The sequence below is a fragment of the Lontra canadensis genome, unplaced genomic scaffold (assembly GCF_010015895.1).
Source record: "Lontra canadensis isolate GAN:19392208 unplaced genomic scaffold, GSC_riverotter_1.0 scaffold18, whole genome shotgun sequence".
NCBI classification, from domain to species: domain Eukaryota; kingdom Metazoa; phylum Chordata; class Mammalia; order Carnivora; family Mustelidae; genus Lontra; species Lontra canadensis.
The window spans coordinates 17,660,007-17,687,985 of record NW_022631012.1 but is presented as its reverse complement, the minus strand read 5'-3'; the positions used below and the strand labels follow the sequence as shown (position 1 = coordinate 17,687,985).

The window sequence follows — 27,979 nt, the reverse complement described above, 5'->3', positions numbered from 1 at the left end:
ATTAAAATATTTTCAAATGTAAAACTCCCTTGAGCATCTAAAAATAGTACATATTTTTCTTAAACTTGACACTATTATCCTAACAAAATTTTGTCAATAGAGGCATGGTATAGGACTTACCTTAGAGAACCTATTAAATTCAAATGCCTTCATTTTGCTCAGTTTATTTCAACCATAATATAACCCAAATCACTGTTTTCCTTATCTGTAAAACATTTTGATAAACCCATTTGAACTTGAATTATTTCATTAACATGCTGACTCACATGCACAACTGTATTTTTTGTCATATATTTAAATATTTCTTCTCTGCAAAGTTAGTATCTCGGAACAGGAAATGAAATTATGCTGGTTACTAGTAATTTAGCATCAAAACACTTCCCTAAACTCCTCTATGCAAAAGTGCACTTACAATATAAACATGCTATAAATGAAGCTACAAACTACAATCTCACATTGCAGTAGATTTCAAATTCCAAATTCAGTCCAAATAACTCAAAGAGAAAAGTGCTAACACAGCAAATCTGAAACAAGTTCATGGGGATTGGGCAATGAGTTATCAAAGCGAAATCTTTTGGAAACCATGCTGCTATCCTCTGGAATATTCTCTTTGTCTTCTCGATCACTACAGGTTCCATTACAAGAGGATTTAGAAGTTTTGTCTTCAGAGGACCTTAATGAATGATCTTGACTTTGAGAGGAACTGGAAGTTTCTTCAGGGTGAAATAAGTTTCCAAAGTCCCACTGCTGTAGCCAAGAATGAGACAGGCAGATTTCTGCTGTTGGTCTTTTCCTTTGAAAGAGAGCATCAAGTGAAAATTTAGAACTAAAATATCAAGTTAGAAATCGCTGCAGTTTGATATACTATAGACTTAATTTTTTAATTTATTATGAAAATAACACATACTCATAGTACAGATGGGAATAACAATACAAAGACTGGAGTACCTAGAGTTTCTTTAATATTGACATCGGCTGAAAAATTCATTGTATCATGGAGCTTATGGATGAGACTAATCAAAAAGCTTGAGAACATATGCTAGCCTCACAAATAAAAATTAGTAAAATTATAAAATCTCTTGAGTAAACAAAACTCTGAAACAAAACATATATAATATATAATCTATTATTATTGTGCTCTTAAAAGCAATACAGTTAAGTCTTGAAAATAAAGGCTGCTCTTGAATGATGTTTACTGAATATTTTGAATTTTTACATTTTGTTTTCTCTCTTGAAAATAATATGGTTAAATATCACAGTATGTCAAAAGTTAGGAAAATACCTAGAACTCCAACCTTAACACAACCACCATTTCCATTAGAACATATGCTTCCTGAGGCTTTACCTTCATTTTTTTAAAGATTTTATTTGTCATTTAGAGAGAGAGCACACAAGCAGGGGGAGCAGCAAGCAGAGGGAGAAGCAGGCTCCCACCAGATGCGAGACTTGATCCTGGATCATGACCCGAGCCAAAGGCAGATGCTTAACTGACTGAGCAACCCAGACTTCCCTTAACTTAATTTTTTATGATCATTTTAATTTCATTGTTTTCTGATTACAAACAAATTAATGTACTCATTTTAGAAATTATGTTTCTAAAATAAATAAAATAAAAAATTTCTTATTTTATTATAAGAAAATGAATGTGTTCATTCTAGAAATTTTAGAAACTAAGTAAAAATGAAAATGAAAACTGCTTAAAACTGCGTATAATCAGAAGCAAACAATATTTTTACTACAATTACTAAATAAGCATTTGTGTCCAAAAAATGGCCAGTGAGAATTTGTTTGGACTTGCATTATGCCAATAAAATAATTAACAAACCTGAGTTTTTTTCTTAAACAGATAAGAAACTGAGTCCTCCAGGCAATTAAGTAATTGTTAGAGATAAAAGACCTGACAAGTAACAAAACCAGGATCGGAGCCCAAGGCACTATATCCCAGCTTCTGTGTTAAGTTTAGCCAGGCCAGGGAGCACTGGGTGTTATACATAAATAATTAATCCTGGAACACTGCATCAAAAAGGAATGATGGATTTTATGGTGACGAACATAACACAATTAAAAGATTAAAAAAATAAAAAAAATAAAGTAAATGGGGCAGATATGAGTAAAGAAAAGGGAGGTCAGTTTTTTCTTTTCCTGCTCTGAGGTTGCCAATGAGAGAGTTAAGAGTCCTAAGTCATAGTTTCAAGTCCCTTTTTTTGCAGGTGGTCAAAAAGCATCTCTGACCTCTAAAGATTTGACAATCAGTAACTGATACTTACCAAATAACTATAATTACTTGCCTACAAATTATTCACAACAAAGTCTGTCATAGCCAGCCATGTGTATTGTAAACCTACTTCTAATTATTTTAGGGAATTTCAGGGTTTAGTAGCAGGTTGAGAGAGAAATAAAACAAATCTTCTCTTTACTCCAGAATTTCCAGTTACATGTTTTATATATTTTTTATGTTTGAAGTTACTGAGTTGTTCTAATGATCTCTTACATCACCTTTCTTCCCATTTTATCTGAAACTTGACAGAATACTTCTAATAACTCATTATGTTATTAGACATATATTCATTTTGCAACAGTACTTAAACAAATTAATGTTATAACTCACTCTGGATTTTTTACTAAAAGCCTCTGGATGAAGTCTGTGGCCAGCTGTGAAACTGATGAAAAAGTTTCTTCTGAATAATCTACATTAACTTGAGAAATATTGAGGTACGTTTCTTGATTATCTTCTCCCACAAATGGAGATGTATGGGTTAACAACATATATGCTATTATGCCAATATTCCTGAAAAGGAAATAAGGGACAAGAGGGGAACTTAAAATGCATGTTAATCTGAAAACATTTATAGAAAGTAAAATTGATACTTAACGTATTCTTCAAAACTTCTACAGTTCATCTATAGACTTAAATTGCTTTTCAAACTTTCTATATTAATAAAACTAAAATAACTGCTATCTCAAAGTCTGTCTCACAGAAAAAGAACATGAGGGGAATGCATATTGTGTTACATAATTATAAATATAATGTATTAAATATGTATCACGGTATCTATGTTCCGCCCTTCATCCGGACACCTGTTACTGAGAACACAACGGTGCTTGAAGGCAGCATTTCCTAAAAGGTATCAATGACACAGTAACGATCTGTGAGACATAAACAGGAGTTCTGCGCAAACAGAGTCAGCAAGTTCGGCAAAGCACAAAGTTGGGCAAGCAGATTTTTTTTTCATTGCAAAACTTTTCAGGGCCTTAAATATATTAATGACAAGTCTGGTGCTCAGGAGCCAGAACAAGAATACATGCAGTACGTGTTTCCCACTTATTTAGCCAAGGACGGTTTTTCCTTGGCAAGCTGATTACAGTTACATGGAACACAGGGAATAAGTCTAAACTCTTCCACTTGGCCTGGGGAGTCGGCCCCCACTGTGGTCCCACCTAAAGTTCCAGTAGGAATTCCAGTTTTACTCCCTATGATATCTGATATTCAAAATATCATTTCACTTGCCACAAAAATTCACAATACCCTAGAGATATCATCTCATAAAACTAAACTTTTGCATGAACCCAACCTCAGTTTTCTGCGTAGCAAATACCTTCCTAGTTCTTCTAGACCTAGATCAGATATTTTCCATCTGGTGCTTGTCTGTTGTTTCCTTTCTGCTCATTACCTTATTACAGAACATGTTGCACAGTACTGCAACTATTTTGTTTTTTTTTTTACTCCTTCAGGAAAGGGATTTTTCCTATTTATTTCTGTACCTTTGGCTCAGAGCCAAAGTATTACTTAAAAAGAATGGACAGGTAAATGTTTTCTTGTGGCATACTAATGATACTTGAAAACAACCTTTTACAGAAAACCTTATTATTTACATTTGGAATCAAAGAACCCTAAAATATATAGTACCTAATATCTAACAAAAACATTTAGGTAACTAGCAAAACCTTACCACATATCTGTTGCTGTAGTAATAGGATCATAGTTCAGGATTTCTGGAGCTGAAGCAAAAATAAAATTCAAATTTAAAAACCTGAAAACCATTTTATAATAAATTAAAACTGGTTTTAATTTTAAAGAACTAATAATATCAAATTAATAGAAATTTAGCATATGATTAATTATCCTGTGATTAGACATTTAAACATATCTAATGTTGAGAAAATTATATAACCAAATGGTACAAATAACAGTTTTGGAGTAACCAGTAGCTAGCTATGTAGGGTTTTTTTTTTTAATCATTAAGATCAATCTTAGGAAAAACAATTAGGAAGAAGTAAAATGTTAGACACTAGAATTGTTTTAAAAATTTTAGTTTTATTACTCTATGTTAAGAGTTAATGTTATTTTATCATACTAATTTAAGTTTTTCTTTTCAGGATAAAGAAAATCATATGTATCTATAATAACATAATGAGCAAATTATGCTTCCTAAAAGTGCTTTAAATTTTCAAGTAGATCAAATATTCCTCTTAAACTATCAAAAACCTAAATTCCTATGCAATTAATTTCCCATCTTTTCCTTCCCTGCCAGCTTTTTAAGTGCAAAATAAATGTTCTATATTTTGTAAACATTATCACAAATTCCAAAATAGTCGAGTCCAAACTAGAATTTGTGCTTGAATAATAACTTTCTTGTTTCACAGTATGGTTTCATAATTTCTCCAAAGAGAAATCGTTTCCTAAACCCTAACATTTTTATTAAAAAAGACTTTGAGTCATATATATTTGTCAGTCTCTGTCTGTCACACAATCTACAACCTGACCCATTCTTCTGTGAGCTGTGTTATCTATAATTACAATCATTTATTCTAGGACACTATAGCCCCTAATAGCACTCCAAAGTTAGTAATTTGCTTGGTTTTTCATTTCAGGAAAGTCAGTTGCCTTGTTGAGAAGCACCTGTTCTGTTTAGTTTTATCTTTTCAATGCTCACATGGGGATATCAATATCATAAGAGCAACAACAAAAAAGCCCAAGAATATTATTACTATAAATACTTTAAAATACTTTATGTGCTGCTTTACAGAACTTAATTTTTTCATCTGCATGATCTAATTCATTGATACAGTACAATATCCTTAGATTATCTAATATTAGGCTCTCTTGGGCATCTTTTTCTTCAAAAATCCTCCTTTTACAATCCTAGGCAAAACCTCACACTTTTACCACAGCAGCAACAAATAGTAAGCAGTCCTGTTAACAATTCTTGCAAAACTGAAGATAATGTATATTGTAAACAGCTTCAGAGTTGGGACCAGGACAGAAGTAGAAATGACAAGCATCCAACAGCCAGGCTTCAAATAAAATAAAGGACCATCTGACTGTTTCCCCCTCTTTCTTTTTCTCCTGTTCCCTAATTTCCCCTTCATCCCTTCTTCTTTATGTACTAAGCCTTTACACACAAACGTTAACCTCTGAATTGTTATGTCCAACGTCCTATGAATCGTCGTGAATGTCTAAATAATCCTCTATACGCTAAAGTTCATTTGAATGTGTCATAACCCAATTTCAATGCATTAAAATACCTGAACTAAATATATCCTAGAATTACATGCTCTAAAATATAGTTTCATAGAGGTCTCATTTAGTTGATAAATTTCAAAATGGTGTAGAAAATAAAAAGAAATTCTTACCTAAGTATTCTGGTGTTCCCATGATTTCCCGAAGTTCACAAGCATTCCCTATTTTTCGAGACATTCCAAAATCTACAATTTTTATATCTCCAAGAGGGTATATGCTGCTCAATAATATATTCTGTGGCTAAATAAAGCACAATAAAAAATGATAAGTAATATACAACAATAAAAGAATACTAGTCTTAGATGGAAGGTAAATCAAGTGTTTAGTTATTACACATTTCATTGAGTCATTCACCAAATATTTACTGAACTGCTTATTTAGGAAAAGCTTTATACTCAAATGATAAATAAAGCTAAAAATACACTCAGAGGATTATTAGTTTGGACAAAAAAGAAGTTAGATGAATATTTGGATTAATTGACTATGAGATACACTCAGTAATAAAGACAAGACTTCTTAATTCTGCCTGTTATAAAGTCTAAGAAGATTTTCCTGTAGAGATGATAGTTAAGTTAGACCTTACAGGATAAACAGGAGCATGTCAGTTAGAAAGGCGCTCTAGGAAACAGCATGAAAGAAGGTGAAGGAATAAAAAACCTATACATTTCTGGAAACAGAAAATGGTCCAGTATAGTATGATGGTTCTGGGTCTGACTGTTGCCAGGTTTTTAGCTCAGACAATAAGAGATATGGAAGTATGGAAGGCTTTAGCTATACAGTTCTCAGAACTATGTGACTTTGCTTTATAAAGCAATGGACTGCGGTCTATTGCAAAATTCCCTGCCACTGTCATAAACCATACAGCTGCTGAGGTGCTGCTCCCAAAGTCTGTGAGAAGACTCAGAAGTCTGACTTTGGGAAACCCCATGCTTGTTTATTATTAAGTCACAGACACATTGAAAGAGATGAGGCAAGGGTAATTAAGTCTACTGTTGTCAACCACAGGCTTTAGGATATATAAAGCCAAGTTTATTTGCCATCCCTGACTACAAGTGCTGTGTGGTATTATATAATACATGTGACTGGTCTCTCCTTAGGAAAAAATCCTCCTTAGAAAAAACTCTCCTTAGAAAAAAACATGCTCCTGTTTGTCCTGTAAGGTCTAAGGTAAATACTACCTTTCCTCAATGGGCGGGGGGCGGGGGACCAACACAGATGAACAGATTTTCTTTTTCTTTAGAAAACGGGGTAAGATAAAAAGTCTTATTTGACATATGTACATTTTAAGGTTTCTACAAGATATCCCAATGGCATCTATCTGCAGTTTACGAGAGAAGTCTTGGCTACAGGTAAGAGAACTGGAAATCATCATTACTGTAAAAGTGATAGTAAAGGACAAAGGATCATGCAATAGGGAAAGTGTATAGAAAGAGAAGAGTCCAATGTTCAAAAAATGGAATTTTGGATGGCTGAGGAGGAAGGATATGGAGAAAGGATAATAATATAACAGTATGTTTAAGGGGTATTACTTGAGGAGTAAGTGGCCTGAATGGTCTTGGGGCAAAAAAAAAAAAAAAAGCCAAAAGACTAAAAGTCTCAAGGTAAAGATAAAGGACATTAGGGAGCAAAGAAACAAGGACTAGCAGGAGGTTATCTTCAGAGATGGAAATCCGACTAGAGTATTTAGAGGCGGCCGTTTTACAGGATGAGAAAACCCGGGGTGGAAGACTGAGATGCAGCGGAATGACTGAAGGATTGGAACACGGAGGGATGGTGGTTTTTAAGAACACAGTGATTACTTTGTGCTGCTCACACATAAGGTCTCCTCCTCTCTGCCAATACACATCTCGGTCCGTGCAGCCCACGGGTAAACGAAGAGTAGCACCGCAGTACAGAGCTGCGCGACCTGGCGGTTGTTCCCCAGCCATCCCGGCTTGCAGTTACGCGTCCCGAGAGCAGAAGGAGCAAAGACGTTGTGTGACTCAGAATCATACGTTACATTACCTTTAAGTCAAGGTGTACAATGTTATTCTGATGTAGATAACAAACTCCTTCAAGTATTTGTTTAATGAGTCTGATAATGTCATTCTCAGAAACCATTTCAGCCAGCTCAGGTAAACACAAGTTGAAGATTTCTCCACCCGCAGCACTGAAACAAAATTCAAATAATAGAAACTTGAAAAATCACTGACCTAAAAATGACTTTTAAATACTGTATAACTGTTATGTAAAAGACAAAGCTATCTAAACTTTAGTCTCTCTGTGTAGATACATGCACTTAAGAAATTGGGGGAAAGGACGGTGGGAGAGATCTTTAAGGAAGAAAGTAAACGACAAGAATATTTTAAATTTTGAGTACCAATACTTGTATAAATAATAAAATTGAATTGCTTTATAATTCAATAATATTATAGTCTGCTTTAATGATGCAATAAAAATAAGAGCTAACACTCTGAACTCAGATCAGGCCCTTCATTTTATCCGTTTATATAGAGAGATAAATATCATCTCTTGATTCTCATGACAACCATGTGGGGTAGTTAGTTATTACTCCCATTTTACTGATGAAGAAACAAGTACAAAGAAGTTAAGCTACTTGTACAAGGTCACATGGTAAATGGGTAACTAGAATCGGAAGCTGTATGATATGGGTGAAAATCTGCATTCTTGGGAGACAAACCATGAGAGACTGTGGACTCTGAGAAACAAACTGAGGGTTTTGGAGGGGAGGAGAGTGGCGGGGTAGGTGAGCCTGGTGGTGGGTATTATGGAGGACACGTATTGCGTGGAGCACTGGGTGTGGTGCATAAACAATAAATTTTGGAACACTGAAAAAATAAAAAAGAAAATCTGCAGTCTTAACTAATACCCTGATTTTCTTTTATTATTTTTTTAAAAGAATTGAAAATCTAAAGAATGTTGACAAAGGCACAGAAAAAAGTCCCTAGGTTTGGAATCAAATAATATAAATATAAATCCCAAATCTGTTATTTACCAGCAATAAAACTTAGGATCAGTCACTTATTTGGCTTTTCCCATCTGTAAAACTGAATAAAAATCACTGAGTTCAACAGATTTTTTTTTCCCGAGGATGAAATCTAAAAAATGCAAAAAAAATCTAGGAGGTCACTCAATAAATTTATAAGGTATGTTTAAGAATATCTCAAGTAAGGCATGTTCTATGTGGTAAAACAGGAAAGTGTCTGGCATATAGGAGGTATTCAGTAAAAGTCTGTTGAATGAATGAATGAATGAATGAATGAATGATGGAATAGACAGTCATTCTTCAGAGCAGCTGAAACTGAAACTCAGAAGTCTCACTGACTGTCAAGAGGAGAAGCATGTCATGTGTATTAGGAGGTATAGGAAGAAATGGTAATGGCGGTCAGTTTGAGCCCTACACTGAAAGTTACAGCACTGGCCCTTCACATTGCAGACGGAACTGGTACCTGAGCCATTTCCACCAATCTGTGCCAGTGAGAGGCTGCAGAGATTTGCTGTCTTGCACTTTACCATATTCCAGAGAAGACTGTGCGGCATAGCCGGTAAGGGATACTTGTGAAAACTCCAATTATACTTAAACTTCAAATTCCCACAACTCCTGAAACTCTAAGAAAATTCATAAAAAACTAGTACCTGTCTCAAGGTATCACAGTAAAGACAATTTCAGTATTAAAAGGTTAGTTTGCTATAAAATTTATAGTTTTAGAACTGAACTTGAAAATAACATATAGGAAGACAATATTAGAAATTCATGTTCACCTACAAAAAGTAAATAATCTTTAAGAATCGTTATATACAGATTACCCTTGGTGGTCTGCAGGTCAGATGTTTACTTGTCACAGCCCTGCTCAGAGTCTCCTGAGGGAAGAGGGACTTCCCAGGCCAGGCTGCCAGTGACACTCTTACTCCCTCCCTTTCTGGTTACACTAATTAGTTTGAATGAAACAAACCCTCTTAAAACAGAAAGTGGTCTAAATATTCCTGCAAAGACACTTCAGATAATATTACTAATGTAATCATAAGCAAATAAAATGAAGGGATGATGTTTAGGTTCTTAGAATGAGTTCTTTGCTCAACAAGAATTATTTGATAAGAAACAGATCAAAAAATTTGAAATATAAGAAAACTGTACAAAATATGGATTTATATCCCCTATTAAGATATGAAAATCCAGGGTATAAAAGTGGGATGGAGTCAAATGACTGAAGGATTAGAACATGGAGGAAGGATGGTTTTCAAGAACCCAGTGACTGATTTGAGCTGCTCATACATGCGGTCTTCTCCTTTCTGCCAATACAAAATTCAGTCCATGTAGCACACGTTCACTAAATTTAATTCAACTAGCCAGAACTCTCCACTTATTCAAAAATTCAAAAAAATATAAGAAAAGCTAAGAAAAAGAATGTAAAGCTCTCTCTGGTGCCTGGGATGTATGAGGTAAGATAGCAGGCTGCTTACAGGGGTACCTCCTGAAATTCAAGACTGCCTGGATTCCACTCTGGCTCTGCTGCTAACTAGCTGCATAAATTAGGACAAAATGTTGCCTCTGTTTCCTTTACTGTAATACAATGATACATGATGAATAGTGATAGCTTCTGCTTCACTGGATTGCTATAAGAATTAAATTAGATAAGCCATATAAATTATTGGACACAACAGATGCTTTAGAGATCAAAGCAGATATATAAATATTTATCACAGTGTCTGACACATGGTAAATACTCAGTAAATATTAATTATTATTATAATGAGTCAACAAAGTTTAATTCCAAGCCTAGCAAACATCTAGCCTTTCTGAATCTGGGGCTTCTTACCCAGATTTTTAAAGGCAATTTAAAAAGTCCTTCCTAAATTAAAATTCATTTTTAGAAATATTATACCATACCTATAAAAATGCACATAATATATTCTTAAGTGAAAAAAAAGAGTTACAATAGAGTACTCCCAAACTCACAATTTTATTTTAAAAAATAAGAATAATTTTCAACTACAAGAATATGCCGTAAGAGTAACCACAATTTACATATGATTTCTATCTTCTATATCCTTTAAATTTCTATCTTCTATATCCTTTAAAATAAAACACAATACATAGATATTACTTTTATAACTAGGAAAAGTATCCTAAGGGTTGTTTGTTTAAATAAAAAAAAAAATCAAACAAATATTATGATTGCCAGCCAACCAGACTGTCTCTTCTTTTTCAGTTTGGCAAGCTGACCAAAGTCTTTTGTAGGGTTGCCATTTTTCCCATACAAGGGGGATGTAGGTAGAGCTATGGAAAATGGAAAATCAGGAGGAGCAAACAGGAGGGAAAGAACAGATAACACAAGAAGCAAACTGCAGAAGTTAGCAGAAACTAGAAGCAGTGAGTAGTAGACAAGCAGCTGCTTTGTTAAAACAAGCCACCTTGGATGTGTTTTTCAAGTAGATGGACAAAATATGTAAATGATTTCAATTCTATTTATCCATCAGATAGTTTCGCACAAAAACTCATCAACTTTCTATGCTATAAAGCAATGAAAATTTACTTAGTACAACATCCCCCAAATGTTGTGTTGTCATTCAGTGTTTTTGTGTGTGAGCTGTTTTTTGTTTGCTTGTTTTTTTAAAGGTTTTATTTATTTATTTGTGAGAGAGACAGAGCACAAGCAGGGCAGAGGGAGAGGGAGAAGCAGACTCCCTCTGTTGAGCAGGGAGCTTGACGCAGGGATTGATCCCAAGACCCTGGGATCATGACCTGAGCTGAAGGCAGACACTTAACCAACTGAGACACCCAGGCGCCCCATGTGTCTCTGCTGTTTAGTTTTTGTGTATGTATGAGAATATTTGAAGATACAGTATGTCCTTCTAGTATTTTATCAACAGAGATCTTTACAAGTTCTTGTCACACTTTTATCACTCCTGTTCTCGACATTTCAAGTCACCTTATCCACCATTTAAAATAAGTATAATAAATTTATTTAAATTTATTAAAGTGTATACTTACTATTCCAGTACCAAAATAATTTCACTGGCATTTTCATAGACTTCATGAAGATTAATTACATGAGGACAAGACTTTGCCAATTCAAGTATGGCAATTTCATGTAGAATCTCTGCTCGACAATCCTGTCCTCTTCTTCTCTTTTTTAGAAATTTTGCAGCATATTCTTGGCCAGTAGATTTTGATATACACTGTCTAACCACAGCAAATTTTCCTCTGGGGAAAATGGAGATAATCGATTTTAATGTTTGCATAAAGAACAATATTAGTATAATACAGACACAGTTAAAACTTCAACTTGAGTTAATCCTTCCAAACAACTATGCCATTAGAAATTTATCTATTTTCTCTTAACCGAATCAAATACTACATGTACTTTTAAAAACTTATAGTACTATCACATAAAAATGCAAACAGCAAATGTAGTAACAGGATAAGACAGAATTGTATTTGTTCATCACTATTAATTCAATACATTATCATTGTAGGGGGAGATCTTCTCTGCATACCAACACCATGCCATATTCTTGATATAAATTTTTGTTTAAATATCATAACAATCCTATATAGTAAGTGATATTCCATTTTACAGACCCCAGAGAGTATATGTATCTTGGTCTACTTCCAAAAACTGTACCCTTAATAGAGTACCACACTAACTCTCTAATCAAAATAGCTTCCTTCAAAAACAAAAAATTAAAATGAGTATTTGACATTTAATTTTCTTAGTGTAATTACTTTGCCTTTCAACACCACTTTTAACAATCTTTGAAGTTTTCTATCATTAATTTAGCAGTTGTTTTTACCAGTAAATATTTTCATATTGCCCAGTGGTCTATGAAGCCTGTGACAGATATCAAAGGTCTATGTATCCAGAAATACTTCATGATCAACTAAGAAAATTTAATAGTTCTCAATAGCTACCCATTAAAGTCATGTTTATCACTTTAAGAATAAGTATGTATTCGGCTCTTTCCAAAAGACGTGCTTAGCATCTCTGCAAGAATTTAAAAAGATACCGGCAAATGTGTGTTCTAAGCCTATAGATCCCCAAAACCTAGTTTCCCCAAAGACCTTAAGTTATTTTGAGTAAGACTATTTGAAGAAACTAATAAAGCCTACTGACTGCCTACCCCAAAAAATGTACACACGCCCTTAAATAGGAAATTTACATACAATTCCAGAGGGTTTTTAGATTTCAAAGCCCATCTACAAATCTTCAAAACCTGAGTCCAAGGGATCCACAACTAAGAACCTGTATCCTAAGTCTCAAATTGCTTTGTAGATACTAACAAATGAGGTATAAATAAAGGGTCTTCAGAGAGGAACTTTTGTTCCACAACCCTTCTTTCCCCAATTCTACTTCTAACACAGCATATCAGGTGCCTGGCAAGGAAAACTTGGTGTTTGGGGTGGGGATGGGGGACAAAATAAATTGCTTGACCGCATTTTACTTCTCAAGGGTCAGGATGATAAAGATACCTACTCTTTATTTTCCAAATTTCTTCAATATTGGTACCAGTGAAAAGCACTGGAAACCAAGCTGAAAAAGTATAGCTACTAACACCAAAAAAAAAAAAAAAAAAGTGACCAAGCTATAATTTGACTGTTCTACATTGACCAAAACTACATCAGTTCAATAAATTTGTATGCACAAACCTGATTCTTAGAAAGAACTTTCCTTTAAGATTTGGAATGTCTAATTTAAACCATAAGGTATTTTTTCACTGTATGGCAAAAGCAATGCAGATCAATGTATTTCAATGAGTACACAAAAAGGTCATCAGTCTCTACTTTGTATTCAAACCACCCATGTTTATAGATTTTATACTGGATAAATTGAATCAGACTAAGATTAAATGGCTCCTGAAAGGTCATATATGGAATTGGAGTGCCAAGAATTAAACTATGGAATGTGAATTCCTAGCTTTCTCTTCTAACCACTGCAAAACAATTCCTTCCTTTAAGATAGTTTTTTTAAGAAGTACAACTCACTTCTGCCAATTCTCACTTAGATTTAGAAGTGAAAACATGTCTAAAACAGAAAGGAAATTTTGGGTTTTATGAAGAAATTCACCTTGTAAAACTTAGTAAACAGAAACTAGTTAGCTAAGAAAACTGTCCATCGGAAAAAAAAGAACAACCAGTTTATACTACCAATTGTGACAATTAACTCTGCTGTGATTTTACGATTATATTTGCAAGCCAGAATTTTCTCAAGAACAATGAGCAAAATTAACTAGTAACACTGTTTATCTAAATTCATTCATGTATTCTTATGAGGCTTTCTTAAACAGGTATACAACTCATTAATCCAGTACAAAGGTGACCAAGTGATATTGGTAATTATTTATCTGTCAGTATTTATGACTAAGTAAAAGCCCCATGAGGGTAGAGACTCTGTGTGTCCCAATTACCACAGTTACTATAAAATCTACACTTTGCTAACACATAACAGGAACTGAAACACCTGTTGAATGAATGCAGGAGTTATGATGCACCTACTACAAGACCATATACCGTGATATTTTGGGTCCTGTGCTTAAAGCGTTTATATTTTTTAAAGCTTTTTTAAGATTCCAATAACATTTTACATATATATTCATTAATACACTGTTAATTACCATAATTATCAGATGACTTAGGAAGAAAAAATATTTGTTTCCCATTATAAAATGTTAATTGTGGTTTAGAAGTATAAAAACAATCTTTTACATACATTATGTTCCTATATCAAATTTAACAGAAATATTTAAGAAAATTAAACACCCTTAACAATAATACTTAATTCATACCCTAAAAAGGCAAAGCTGACTAGATTTCCTAGCAGTGAAAAAGTCTAGTAGTTACCCTTCTGCATTCTAGAATAGACAATAAAATGTGAAAGGAGGGGGGCAGGGTAAACCAAAAAAGGAAGCTGACGTCTATTTCTGCATCTGCCTCACCCTTCTAACCACAAGAAGTCTTAAAGAACTTTGCCTTGGTTGGGGGAGGGGTGGAAAAAAAACTTGCCCAATATGTTAAAAAACAGGAACAATGTTAAGTTTTTTGAGAACAGTCTAAAATAAACTATAAACTTTTACATATTTTCTTTTAGTGTGCTAAAACTATCTTGAAATTAATTAAAAAAACAGGGGATTTAGAAAGATCAACTTGATGAACTTTGTAGTTCACTATATGCTTGAATTATGTTTACATACTTTAAAATATAAAGCCTCAGGAAAAACAATATTATAAACCTAATTTTCATTTTATATTAGTATTGTATATTAAGATTGGTAACAATATTAGAAGAACTTAAAGGAAGTTATTGGTCATGAAAGATCATGATTTCTAATTGATTAAGTTTTACTAATTAGAAATATTTGAATTTACCACATGACTCATTAGCCCATACCAATTTAAAGAATAATGTTAGGTCTCTTTCCTAAAGATATTAGCAAACTGAATATTAGCAAACTGAATTTGTTTTAATAAGATTCTATCATGAGTTTTTGCCTTAAAATGTTAAAAAATATACTTGATTCAAGTTTATGCTTGTACCTCATTTATAAAATCATTTAAAATTATTAACGTTGTCGTCCTCAAATTTTAAGTTCTCCAAAACTCCCAAAGTAAAAAACATATTTTGTAGACTTTCAAGCCACATGATATCCCTATTTTGCAAAGTTAGTTTAATAAATGTATGTACATATACCCATCAAAATAGAAATTTAGAAATATAAAAAAGAATACCCTTTAACGTGTGTACTGTTCAAGACTTTCATAGTCAGTTACCTGTTCAAAGCAGTTTCCCAACATTTTTGCAATAGAAGGAAACTTGGAGACATCTAGTCTACCCTCTCCTCTTAATGAAAAGGAAATCACACAACTAAGTATATCACACAACTTTAGATCCAGGATAAAGACAGGTCAACTGACTTCCAGTTTAATCTGTTTTTTATTAATATAATATATATGGTATATATTTCACATACCTTTTTTTTTAAAAAAAGGAAAGAAAACTCTTAAGAGAATCTGAAGCTACCTCAATAAAGCTTTACAGTAATCTAGATGTTAAGATATTGACAATAGTGTCCACTCTAGGCCTTCTTAAGACTGACAAAGAAAAATATGAAGTGGTCCAGAGGAAGGTAACTAGATCAAAGATGGCTGTCTGGAAATTAGGTCATAAGATGAACATTTAAGGAAACTGGCAGTGTTTAACCATATTCAAATCTCTGAAGGATTTTCACATGGACATTACATGCAGGTACAAAAGAAGAACTACGTCTATTGGGTAGATGTTAGCAGAGCAGAAAACAGAACCTTCTGTGCCTCCAAGGTACCCACAAAATGGAACAGACACATTATGAGGTAATGAGTTCCCCATCACTGTAGCATTCAAACTGAAGCTGGATAAACTGCTTGTCAGGAAAATTGTAGGAAAGACTGCTGCACAAAGAATTATAGTAGAAGACCACTGACCACCCAAATCCTTCCAATGCAAAGATTCTATAACTATTCTATGTAAGACATAAGCAACTAAAAGAAACTGATTCCTCCTGTTAAAATGAAGAGAAATAGGGCCACGTGGGTGGCTCAGTGGGTTAAGCCTCTGCTTTCAGCTCAGATCATGATCTCAGGGTCCTGTGATCAAGCCCCGCATCAGGCTCTCTGCTCAGCAGGGACCCTGCTTCCCCCCTCCCTCTCTGCCTGCCTCTCTGCCTGCTTGGGATTTCTGTCTGTCAAATAAATAAATAAAATCTTTTAAAAAATAAAATAAAATACAGAGAAAATTACAGATTTAGAATTAAATAATTTCTCAGAAACATTCTGGAAAGTTTGAAAACTGTATCTTTCAATACACCATTAAAGCACCAAATATTTTGCACATAAAATTAAATAAATAAATATGCTAGGAATTATGAAAAATGCTTTCACATTTAGTTCTTAGTTTAATGAAGTCTGTATTATCAACCTTATTTGCAAACAAAAGACTGCACCCAACATCTGACAAGTCTAGGACATGTCGTTACTGGTCACGTAAAAGATCACCAAGAACAGAATTACTTTTCATCGTTCAGTCGGCTTTTATTTCCACACTGAGACTTTCAAATATAAAAATCAATCATACTATCTTCCTATACATCTATCAACACAAACATGGACTTAGTAAACCATATTAATTTAAGCAAACATCTGTCTCCAGAACTAAAATCAAACTGAAGACTGAAACAGATCACCATCTTTCAACTCTTTGTTAAATGTCTTTAAAGTTCAAAGATGCTAAACATTTAACAAATAACTTAGTGTATTTTTACAACGTGTGTATATATTTAAATGGCAATGGTCTCATAATCTCAGGTCACCCCTTGGTCTTAACACTCTAGTTAGGCCAAAACAGATCAGTATTAGTGTTAAGTACAGTGTTTTACCTACAGAACATGCATTCTTCATCATACAGAATTATATTATCAAATATGAGTTAATTCTTTTTGTTTAATTTAGGAAAAAAGAGGAGGACACTCTCATTTATGTTTTTAGCCCAGTACAATATCCTAGGCATTTAAAAAAAATTTTAACAAAAATTGATAGCATTCTACTAAATACTTCACAATTAGGTTAACTAATTTAATCCTCATAACAACCATGGAAGGTAGATACAATTATCTTCATTCCCACTTCTCAGATGAGGAAATTATAGTACTAAGAGGTACAGAAATTAAATTGAAGTCACAAAGTTTGGAAACGGCAGCACCCCAATTTGGACTTGGCAGTCTACTATTCTAAGCTCTCTGTTTCCATGCACAGCCTCCAGTGAGAACCCCAACCTCCTCTCAGGGCTCTGAATCTGGTGGGACATATCATATAAGCTCACTAACTCTCTCTAGAGTTGATTTCCAAATCAGTTAAGACTAGACCTTTATAATAACAGCAGAGATGATGATTTTCTTTTTAATCATTTTTTAAAACAATCAAGTGAATTTTATAGAACTATAGACCAAGAAATCCAAAATTTAATTTAAACAGAAAACACATTATAAAATTTCCTTACCGTCCCAGCTCTTTAGATGTAAGTGTATAAAAATTATTAAAGTTTTCCATTTTCATTGGAGTTTGAGGAGTTGTAGTTAGCAAGCCTGAAATACTTCGGCAATCAAACCTTCTCCGCGACATGTTTGATGACTCCCAGATATGCTTCTTTAGTCACTTATTTTTACCTATTTAAGAAAAGAGAAGACACAGGATATAACTTAAATGCAATTAAGAAAAAAAAAAAGATGTTATCTCAGGCACACAGGATGTACATTATATTTTACAGCTCCAAATATAGCTATAAGGTACAACCAAAAAAGAAAGGAAGAAAAATAGATAGATTGATTTAAATAGCACATTGTCTCCCTGCCTGCTTCTCTGTCTACTTGTGATCTCTCTGTCAAATAAATTTTTTAAAAATCTTTAAAAAAAAAAAGGGGGGTGTCTGGGTGGCTCAGTGGGTTAAGTCTTCTGCTCAGGTAGTGATCTCAGGGTTCTGGGATCGAGTCCCACACTGGGTTCTCTGCTCAGCAGGGAGCCTGCTTCCCCATCTCTCTGCCTGTTTCTCTGCCTATTTGTGATCTCTCTCTGTCAAATAAATTAAAAAAGAAAAAAAATTTAAATAGCACATTCTACCCAGATGAAAGGGCAGGGGGGGGAAGCACAGGCATAAATTCTATTACCTCGATGGACTTGAACTAACTTACTGATTTTATTTCAGAATAAAACTACTATAAAAATTTTCAAGATCTCCCAAATTCTTAAAAAGTAGTTATAATTTTAATACAAGCAATCATTCAATTTCATTTTTAAACTCTCGTTCTTTAAAGTTATATCTTCACATAAGATTTTAACATAGCAAGGTAATGATTATTCATTTTAAATTTAATTTTACATAGCCAAATTTGGTAATGAGTTCACATTTTGTGAGTTATGTTACTGACTTCTGAAAGACTACAAGAAATAGAACTTATTTAACAGACTACCTGCATTTCAATATTAAACTCAAGCTTTCATAAGTCTTAGAGTTTTTTTTTCTTTCGATAGAACCAAGCTCTATAACTTTGTTGGATAAGCTAATGACCATATACAAAGCCTTATTCTACAATTCTATATCTTGAACTCATATTTACCTGCAACTTTGTGATATTTACATGTATTCAGTTTTAACAACAAAACTACCATTTCATGTTAATTGAATTCATATAATTGTAGACTATGTATTTAGGACTTCCTGCTATGGGTATCTAACAAAAGACCCAATATTGGTTCTAGCACCCTCTTTCAATAACCCCCTAGGGCTTTTGTTCTTTCTCTGCCACATTTTTCCTCCACTTATTTCATTGACATGTATTGTTCTTTATCTTTCTAAATTCAAATGACAACTATATTCAATTTAATAAGCAATGTGATAACAGTTTATTGTTTTCAGTTTCTATATTTTCTTGGTTTTATTCTTAAGTTGACAATTTTTTTCCTCTAAATCTGTTGCTCTTTGGAGAAACGAAGACCTAACTAGTTTTGGTGTACACTTCTAGCAGTCTAAGTGTTGCAGTGTAGCGTTCTGAAAAATGACATTTGGACCAAATCACAGCTGGGTCTGAATCCCATTTATCCATCACACCAGCTATGAGATCTTAACTAAATTATTTAACTTCACTACTGTTATGGACCAATTATGTCCCTCCTCTCAAAATTCACATGTTGAAGTCCTAGACCCCAATACTTCAAAATGTATCTGTATTTGGAGTTAGGGCCTTCAAAGCAGTGATTAAGTTAAAAATGAGGTCATTAGGGTGGGCCCAAATCCAACAGGACTGGTGTCCTTACAAAAAGTCATTAGGCCACAGAAACATACGGAAGGAAAACCAGGTGAAGACACAGGGAGAAGAAGGACATCTGCAAGCCATAGAGAAAGGCCTTAGAAGAAACCAGTCCTGCCAACAGCATAATCTCAAATTGCTACTCTCCAGAATTATGGGAAAATGAATTTCTGTTGTTTAAGTCACCTGATCTGCAGTACTTTTTCATGGCTGTGTGGGAAACAAATATAGTTACTTAAAAAAAAAAAAAGAAAAGAAAGAAATATTTCAGATGTACAGGAAAGGATACAAATATCCTAATAAACACTTGCTTTTTCAATCTTATTGCTTTGTCATATTTCATTTAAATTAGAAATAAACAAGACAACACAGACACGGCTAAAGTTGGTCCCTTTTTTCCACACTCAGTTTATATTCCTACTAGCACTAGGTGGGAGAGCTTATCATTTCTTTGCCAACATTTGTCCCATTTAGGCTTTTAACTTTGGCTATTCTAGTGTGATGAAAGGAAATGAAACTTTGTGATTTACTTTGCATTTCTCTAATTACTACTGAGGAAAGCCTCAATTCTACTTCCTCTAAAGTATGGATTATAATAGAATCTATTTTACACAGCTCTATGGATTAAGATTAAAACACGATGTACTCATGTAGAATGACACTGGTACAGTGCTAATCATGAGAGTACATCATGATTTTTCAGTAAGTAAATATTGTTAATATTCTACCCAAAGATACTCTCTACACCATCCTGGCTGTTGGTAAGAAGTTGTACTGTTCCCATATACAAAACTCTCACCACAGGTTATCTTAAACTCAACTCTTAAAATTCTGCCCTTTTTTGCTGTTTTGATAAACTATTTGTGTACTTTCTTAGACCTGATGGCATGCAATTACAATGGTCATATAGTCCTCTCAGAAAAATCAAAATAGTCACCAATTTCTATGCTCAATCTACTTTTTTCCAGGTCATCTTTGGGTTTTGACAATTTTTTTCCATGCCTGCTTATGATTGCATTTGTATTATACATACGTATATACAGAAACAAGGGATGTACCTATATCATGGATACAAACTGGGCTACATTCCCAACACTGTCCATCAATCAGGCCTTGGGAAATATAAGATATACATGTCAAGTTCAATCATAGAGACAGAGTATAAGCTCTTGATTCTGAGATGTTCACTTCATCTAGATTCTAGAATCTAAGATCTTATCTCATGCTGTAAAATATCAGCTACAAAGTGATCTATTCATAAGAACTCTAACAGAACTAATTTTTTGAGTATTTTCTGCTCTCAAGTTCCCAAAGAGTCAATATGGATCTCAGATGTAGTGAAAAATTTATGCTCAGTGAAATAGGGTTTATAATAAAGAAAAAAACTTGTTCAATAAATGAACCCCAAAGTCCAAAAAGTATTTAAATATACCTAAATAATAGGATACTATATACTCAAAAATCATGCTTTCAAAGACTGTTTTTAACTCCTATAATATTAAGTGGAAAAAGGAAGACAGAAAAAGTATATACACTATGATAATTTTGTGGCAAAAATATAAAAACAAATAGAAGACTGGAAAACTAGGACAAAATGTTAACAGTAGTTATCTTTGAGTGGGGGATTATGGCAGAACTTATACTTTCCAGGTATTTAAAGTATCTATACTAGGTAGGTACTACTTTACTAATAGGCAAATAATTAGCAAATACCCTTGGATTAAAAAAATGGCTATGAATATATATGGCTAGACTCTGAACGCAGAAATTTACCCAGTTGCAACAGCAAAATATATCTCTTTACACATTAAGGGTTTATTGGCTATAGGTTCAAGAGCCATTATTGCTCAATTTTTTTTAAGGCCTCAGAGTTTTCTCTGCATTTATATAGAACAGATGGCATCCACTATCCAAGTAATATGTCAGTTCTAATGCAGAGACCATATAAGCATTCAGGGTAAACACCAAACAAGAATTAATGCCTTGTTAAATACTGGATAGAAAAGACAATTTAACAAATTCCGAATTAATGTTATAGTTACAATTCTATATAATGAATAACAATTAGTAACTTTAAAATATACACCTTTATTATGAGTATCGCTTGTGAGAATCTAGAGTTATCCTGGGACCCCCTTCCCTCCCAAAATCTAAAATGTGATATCCAAATATACATATAAATATTGTTTTGTAATACCTATTATTCGGTTATGTTAGAATGAAAAAGAGCTGGCCTTTAAAGTATTGATAAGATAATAGTAAAACAAATAGGGCTTTGTTAAATCAAGCTACTCAAGTATTTCCTAACACTGGACATTGTCTCGTGTTTTTAATTTTCTACCCTAACAAATTTTCCTCCCCTTACATGTACTGTTGGTCATCAAAATGCTGAATATACCCAAAGGCATTTTTATGACTCTAAATGTAGCTGAAAACAGCAGTGGGCAATCAGCAGTTCTTTTAATACAAGTTAATACAAAAATCATTTTTTGAATTGTGATACATTTTACTCTAGCTGGAAATATGGTGAAATACCAGCTATGTCTCAGAATAAAGAACAGAACATTTCTGAAATGAGAAATGAAAACAGAACATTACACTTACCTACTTACTGTTAAAATAACGGTATTACAGACTGCTTAAGGCATGCCTATAGCATCCTGTACGTTTATTTTCCTTCTATTTACTGAACTCGAACAGGTTACCACGGCCTAGATATTTTTCCATTTCTTCTCCTTTGGCTGATTTTACTTATAATGGAGCATGAATGTTACACTTTGTCCAAACCCTCCACAAACATGGGGCTGCCTGTCACATAAGGTTTAACCCTTGGGTACATGAAGGTTATCAGTCAACCCTCTCCTCTGTGTATCTTCCTGAATTTCCAAACAATTTCTCTTTAACTCCAACAATTGCAGACCTTTTGTTTTCTACTACAATTCACATAACTGATTCTAAATTACCAGTATGTCTCAATCTATTTAAAATTCATTTCATAACACTTTATTAGGCTATACTAATAAAATCTTAAGGGACTTAGTAGGTAAATGTGTTTGTGTGTGTGTATAGAGGTACACAATTATAGACACAATCAGGTACTAGAAACAGTAAGAGGGTACTAGAAGGCAAGATAAAATTAAGCTTCCAAGTATACAGTACCTCAAACTTATTCTCAAATATTTTTCTTTTATTAATTCCCATCACAATAATTACAATAAGAATTCAGATATGGATCAGTGAAGGAAGGAACAGAGGAAATGTTAGGCTTGATGTGGACCTTAACCTACTTGAAGGGAGACAGCACTGTGATGTGATTTGTTTTTTGTTTTGTTTTGTTTTTTAAAGATTTTATTTATTTATTTGAAACAGAGAGAGAGAGAGATCACAAGTATGCAGAGAGGCAGGCATAGAGAGAGAGAGGAGAAAGCAGGCTCCCCGCTGAGCAGAGAGCCTGATGCGGGCCTCAATCCCAGGACCCTAAGATCATGACCTGAGCCGAAGGCAGAGGCTCAACCCACTGAGCCACCCAGGTGCCCTGTGATGTGATTTGTAAGACACAACAGTCCTTGTAAAACCTTTAAATAGCTCTATTTAAATATTTAAAAAATATTCATCACAATATTCATTTTGAAGTTATCAATAAAAATGTTTTACAGAAATAGGATATAGCATATACAATATATGAAAACATCTAGATAATTAAATTGTCTGCTTTGATAGCTTCATTAGCTATCCAGTATCTATAACCAAAGCCCTTACTGCATGACATACAAAAGGCTTTGAGGCCAGGTACATACCAGTTTCATTTCCTGCCACATTCTTTTTTTTTTCTTCCCCCTCTACATCTCTGTTCTACTTTTCTGCCCGAAATGTTCTTTCTACTTCTCCTTAAATGGCTAAGTCTTCTCATACACCCTTCATATCTCAGCATAGAAGGTCACCTCACCCAGGAAGCTTTGCCTAAAACCCACAGGTTGGTTTAAACGCCTCTCCTTTACCTTTCAAACAGGAGGAACAGGACGACCCTCAACACACTTCTTTACTTCAACGTGTAACATGTTAGACAACAATTCTCTTTAGTGTCTAAAGGGCAACAACATTTGTTTTTGTGTCTAAATTCTTAATGGGGTATCTGGCACCCGGTAGGAATTTTTTTTAATGTTTCATGAACTGAGTTATAAGAATTATGAAATATAGCACCACGAGTTTTTAGGTGAATCTTGTACCTTCAAGGGTTCAGCAAAACTTGAGGTTCATCTTGAAATTATAGCATTGGAGCTTCAAGCACCATAGTCTCTGCTTAATCAATATTTGGCTAAATAAAATAAGAAATGTTCTAAATTGCTATTAGAGAATTTCAGTTCTAAATGGGATAGTCATAAAGCCTAGAAATATGGATAACAATGTTTTATCATATATTGTAATGTAATACCAACAGATCATTTGTTTTGTATTTACCTGTCTTTCCAGACTAGGTGACCACCCGTTTTTATGTGAATAACAACTTCAGCTAAAAATATCAGTATTTTAAAAGCTATCTCATTCAAGAAATTCAGATATTTGTCCTGCTAAGGACCGACAAATCTTCATGATCATGAAGTAAATTCAAAAAGCAACAGCAAATGAAGAAAGGCACAAGACTGGGGCACCTGGGTGGCTCAGATGGTTAAGCATCTGCCTTCATCTCAGGTCAGTCTGCTTCTCCCTCTGCCTCTCTCCCCTGCTCATGCTCTCACTCAAATGAATTAATAAAGTCTTTAAAAAAAAAAAAAGAAAGAAAGGCACAAGATTATAGGGAAACAACTCCTTTGTATGTCAGCATTTTATAGCTACCAAGTTTTCCCTAGGAAACAGAGGAACTGGAGATTTATCTAGCATCCATCAACATAAGGAAAGAACTTTCTGCTAGTGTGGCAGAAGAATCCATTTTTAGTCATTGAACAGAAATAAAGGTATTAGTGTAGAGATAAGGATGAAGATGATTTTCAATTTCCAGGAAGAGACTATATTCCTTCTACTAATTGTATTCTAAAAAAGGTTTTGTTTGTTTGTTTGCTTCTAAAGATTGAATAGGAAGTCAAGAATTTAATTATTTGAAAATCACAAAAGGAAGCCAGCTAACTAACTCTAGCCCAACTAGTCAGTATATACAACCCAAGGGCTGACGTTCCAGGTAACAACCCCAGGCCTGATTCTATGCCTTCCTTCAGAAGGAAAATTAAACCCTGTAGTTGTGAACCAGGATAGGAAGATGTTGAAAAACAGAAATAAAGTGGACCAACAAACACACAGTGCTCGTCGTTCATCAGATGGAAAATTAAGTTTCTATTGTAAAATAAAGTACTATTTACTGACTGCACTGCTAAAGTACTGTTTGTTCAGTAGCCATTACAATGTAAAATGGGATATGATCCTTTAAGGATTTAAAGATGAAATTACCATCTCACTGTTATTATCAAAAGTTTTAAATGCTTAAAGTATAACTATGCCTTCTTTGGGTGAAGAAGTTGCAAAGGGTCAGGGATGCACCAAAACACACATATAAATGTTAGATGAAACTGATTAATTTAGATGTTTAAAGTGGCATTGAAGTTCAAGGTTAAATGTTATTGGAAAAAATGATAAATAAATCAAGGAAATTTTTAAAAATTTAAATAGGTCTTGAAAATTGCAGCATCACCACATACATTAAAAAATTTGTAACTTAATTTATAAGCAAATTTGTTAATTGAAAGAGTCAAAGAAATATCCTTTGAAAATAATCTATCACAGAATATAAACTACTTAAAATAAAATCATAGAATTTTGTCATCAATATGGTGGCAAACTAAAGCAACTAAAATACTTAAAAGTTTTCCCAAGGGGAAAGGAAGTACATAAATGACTGTTACTGTTTCCCACAGAATGCAAAAGAATTCTTTAAAAAAAAAAGGATCAAAATCCTTTAAAAGCAGTAAATCTAAGAGCACTGTTCTTAGCTGCAAATTTTGTATACAGGAAATATGCACTACAATATATTACACATGCAATTTTGAGACAATTTTAGGATTTAGTGAAAGTGTTAGGAATTGATTTCCTTGATTCATGGATTTTAAATTGTGTCTCTTGAGTACAACAAATTTTTTATAAGGATGGTCTCTCATAATAATCAAACATTCAAAACAAAGTTTTTGAAATATGTGTAAGTATTTACTTAACACCAGTAAAGCACTGCCAACGCAAGCTTAAAAATAAAAATTGTTTGATTAGAAACATGCCATAAAATGCTTGTGTCTTGGGGTGCCTGGGTGGCTCAGTGGGTTGGGCCGCTGCCTTCGGCTCCAGTGATGGTCTCAGGGTTCTAGGATGGAGCCCCACTTCCGGCTCTCTGCTTAGCGGGGGGCCTGCCCTACCCCCTGTCTGCTGCTTTGCCTACTTGTGATCTTCTCTCTGTGTCAAATGGATAAATAAAATCTAAAAAAAAAAAAAAAAAAATGCTTGTGTCTTCTTCAGATTTGTTATTAATGTGCTGCCACGGTGATCAATTAGTCAAGGTTTGACTTTCCTAGAAACTGATTCTTTTTTTTTTTTTTTTAAAGATTTTATTTATTTGACAAATAGAGAGATCACAAGTAGGCAGAGAGGCAGGCAGAGAGAAAGGGAAAAGCAGGCTCCCTGCTGAGCAGAGGTCCTGATGCAGGACTGGATCCCGGGACCCTGAGATCATGACCCGAGCGGAAGGCAGAGATTTTAACCCACTGAGCCACTCAGGCGCCCGAAACTGATTCTGTCTTAACCAAATTGGAATTCACTGCTCAGAATACAAGAGCAACTACAGCCATTCTGTCCACACACACAAAAGAAATACTTTACAATTACTACACAAGTTTTACTCTTAACAAATATATTGCCATGTAAATATATTTCCTTTCAATTTTAGACCCATAATTTAGTAAATGATCTAAAATGCATACTATGTATCTCAAAAATAAAACTTTTAATAACTCCACTTATTGAAGTATCAGGAAATTTAAAAAAAAATGAAACATCTCACAGAAGGATGGATGGGGAAGAGAGATCTTAAATGAGGTCGCTGTTTCTATGGACCAACTTTTTAAAAAATACAAAGTTCTACGGTGATGTTATTTAATAAAATCAGTAGAAGTAGTTGAAAACTACTTCTGGACAGTTCCCGGTACACCAATAAAACAGCATATCAATGAGAAAAAAAGGTGTACTCGGCTGTCCTCTAACAAGCCCGCGCCGGTGGGCTCCTCCCGCGCGGTCGCGGACGCCGGCCCCGCTCGCGCCGTGCCCGGGCCGACCACGCGCTCCGCGCACGCGTCTCCGAGACGGCGCTTAAAGGGGCCGCGCCGGCGAACGCCACGGCAGGCCCCGCGCCGCACGGGTCCCGGAGGTGAACACGACGCCGGCCAAGCCGTGACTGCGACACACACACCTACTACCGGGAACCTGGGCCAGCATGGGGCTGTATTTTTTAAGTGTATTTTTCCTTCTTAATTTTAACTTGCAAGTCTGTGAGTGTCTCCCGGCCCATCACCGACGGGGGAGAGCAGCTGCCCGCGGCCGCCGGCACGCGGTCCCCGCCGGCTTCGCCTCCGCTTATCCCTCCCGGGGAACCCACCCGGGGCGCCTTCCCCGCAGTGCGACAAAGAGCCGAGCGAACTTCCACAGTCACCGCGGAGCTCTGTCGCTTCAGGGTGGCTCGTGCGCACGGAGGGGCTTTACACGGCGTCAAACAACACCGGATCGCTGAAATTTACCGAAAGAACGGAAATTCGTCCTCTCTCTTCGGGGCTGTACAGCGCCGTTCCCGAGCGGCGACGAGCCCAAACTTTGTGGGGACGGAAGGCAGCCGCGAGCGGGACGCGTCCACCAGTCCAGACGGGAACGCGTCCCGTGGCCACCACAGCTGTGCACAGGGAGGGTCAGGAAGGACCACATCGACGCGACGTGGAAAGGGGCGCGGGCCAGCCACGGGCGACGGGAACCCCGCGGGACGCGACGCGGGAGAGGCCGGGCCGGGGGTCGACGGCGCACACGCAGGCACGGACAGGCGCCCCCACTGAGGGGGGCTGCGAGGACCACCGCACGCCCCAGCGCCGAACCCCAGGGAAGCAGCAAGGCAGGACTGCAGCCGGGGAGCGGCGGGGAGCCGGGGCAGCCGGGGAGCCGGGGCAGCCGGGCCACCTGACGGGCGGCGGACCCGAGTCCACTCCGTCAGGCCGGGGATCCGGGTTCTGAGGAGACCCCGAATCCGCCCACACCGCCGGCATCCCTCCTCCGGACTTCTCCCGCGTTAGGGGTGGGGGGGTCTCCGTACCCAAGAGAAAGGGGGAGGGTTCAGGGATTCAGAGTCGCAGCCCCGAGCCCACCCACCAGCCGCGGCAGGACCGCGGTGGCGCGAAGCGAAAGGCACTGACCGCTCGGGCCGCAGCAGGTCCTCTCGGGGCTGCCCCCGCCAAGGGGGCTCCCGTCCCGCCCCGCGCCGGTGGCCACCACACGACTCGTTCTCCAGCTCTAGCCCAGTGAGGCGCCAGGGAGCTCCGAGCGCGGCAGGACCCACTTTTACTCTTCTGGACAGCGGCCAAAAGCGTGACCTGTTCCCCTGTGAGGTGGTTCCCGGCG

The 27,979-nt window shown here is 35.7% G+C and overlaps 1 protein-coding gene across 1 annotated transcript; it reads right to left on the bottom strand.

The window, feature by feature from the left end:
- STK17B (serine/threonine kinase 17b) lies at positions 1-27,979 on the bottom strand. The gene is made up of 8 exons (XM_032860187.1): positions 27,775-27,979; positions 17,548-17,713; positions 11,514-11,726; positions 7,526-7,670; positions 5,635-5,761; positions 3,951-3,999; positions 2,609-2,788; positions 1-793 (listed from the first exon to the last, which is right to left on the bottom strand). Exons 2-8 carry the CDS (start codon positions 17,667-17,669, stop codon positions 511-513), a joined length of 1,119 nt encoding a protein of 372 aa, XP_032716078.1. The 5' UTR covers positions 17,670-17,713; positions 27,775-27,979; the 3' UTR covers positions 1-510.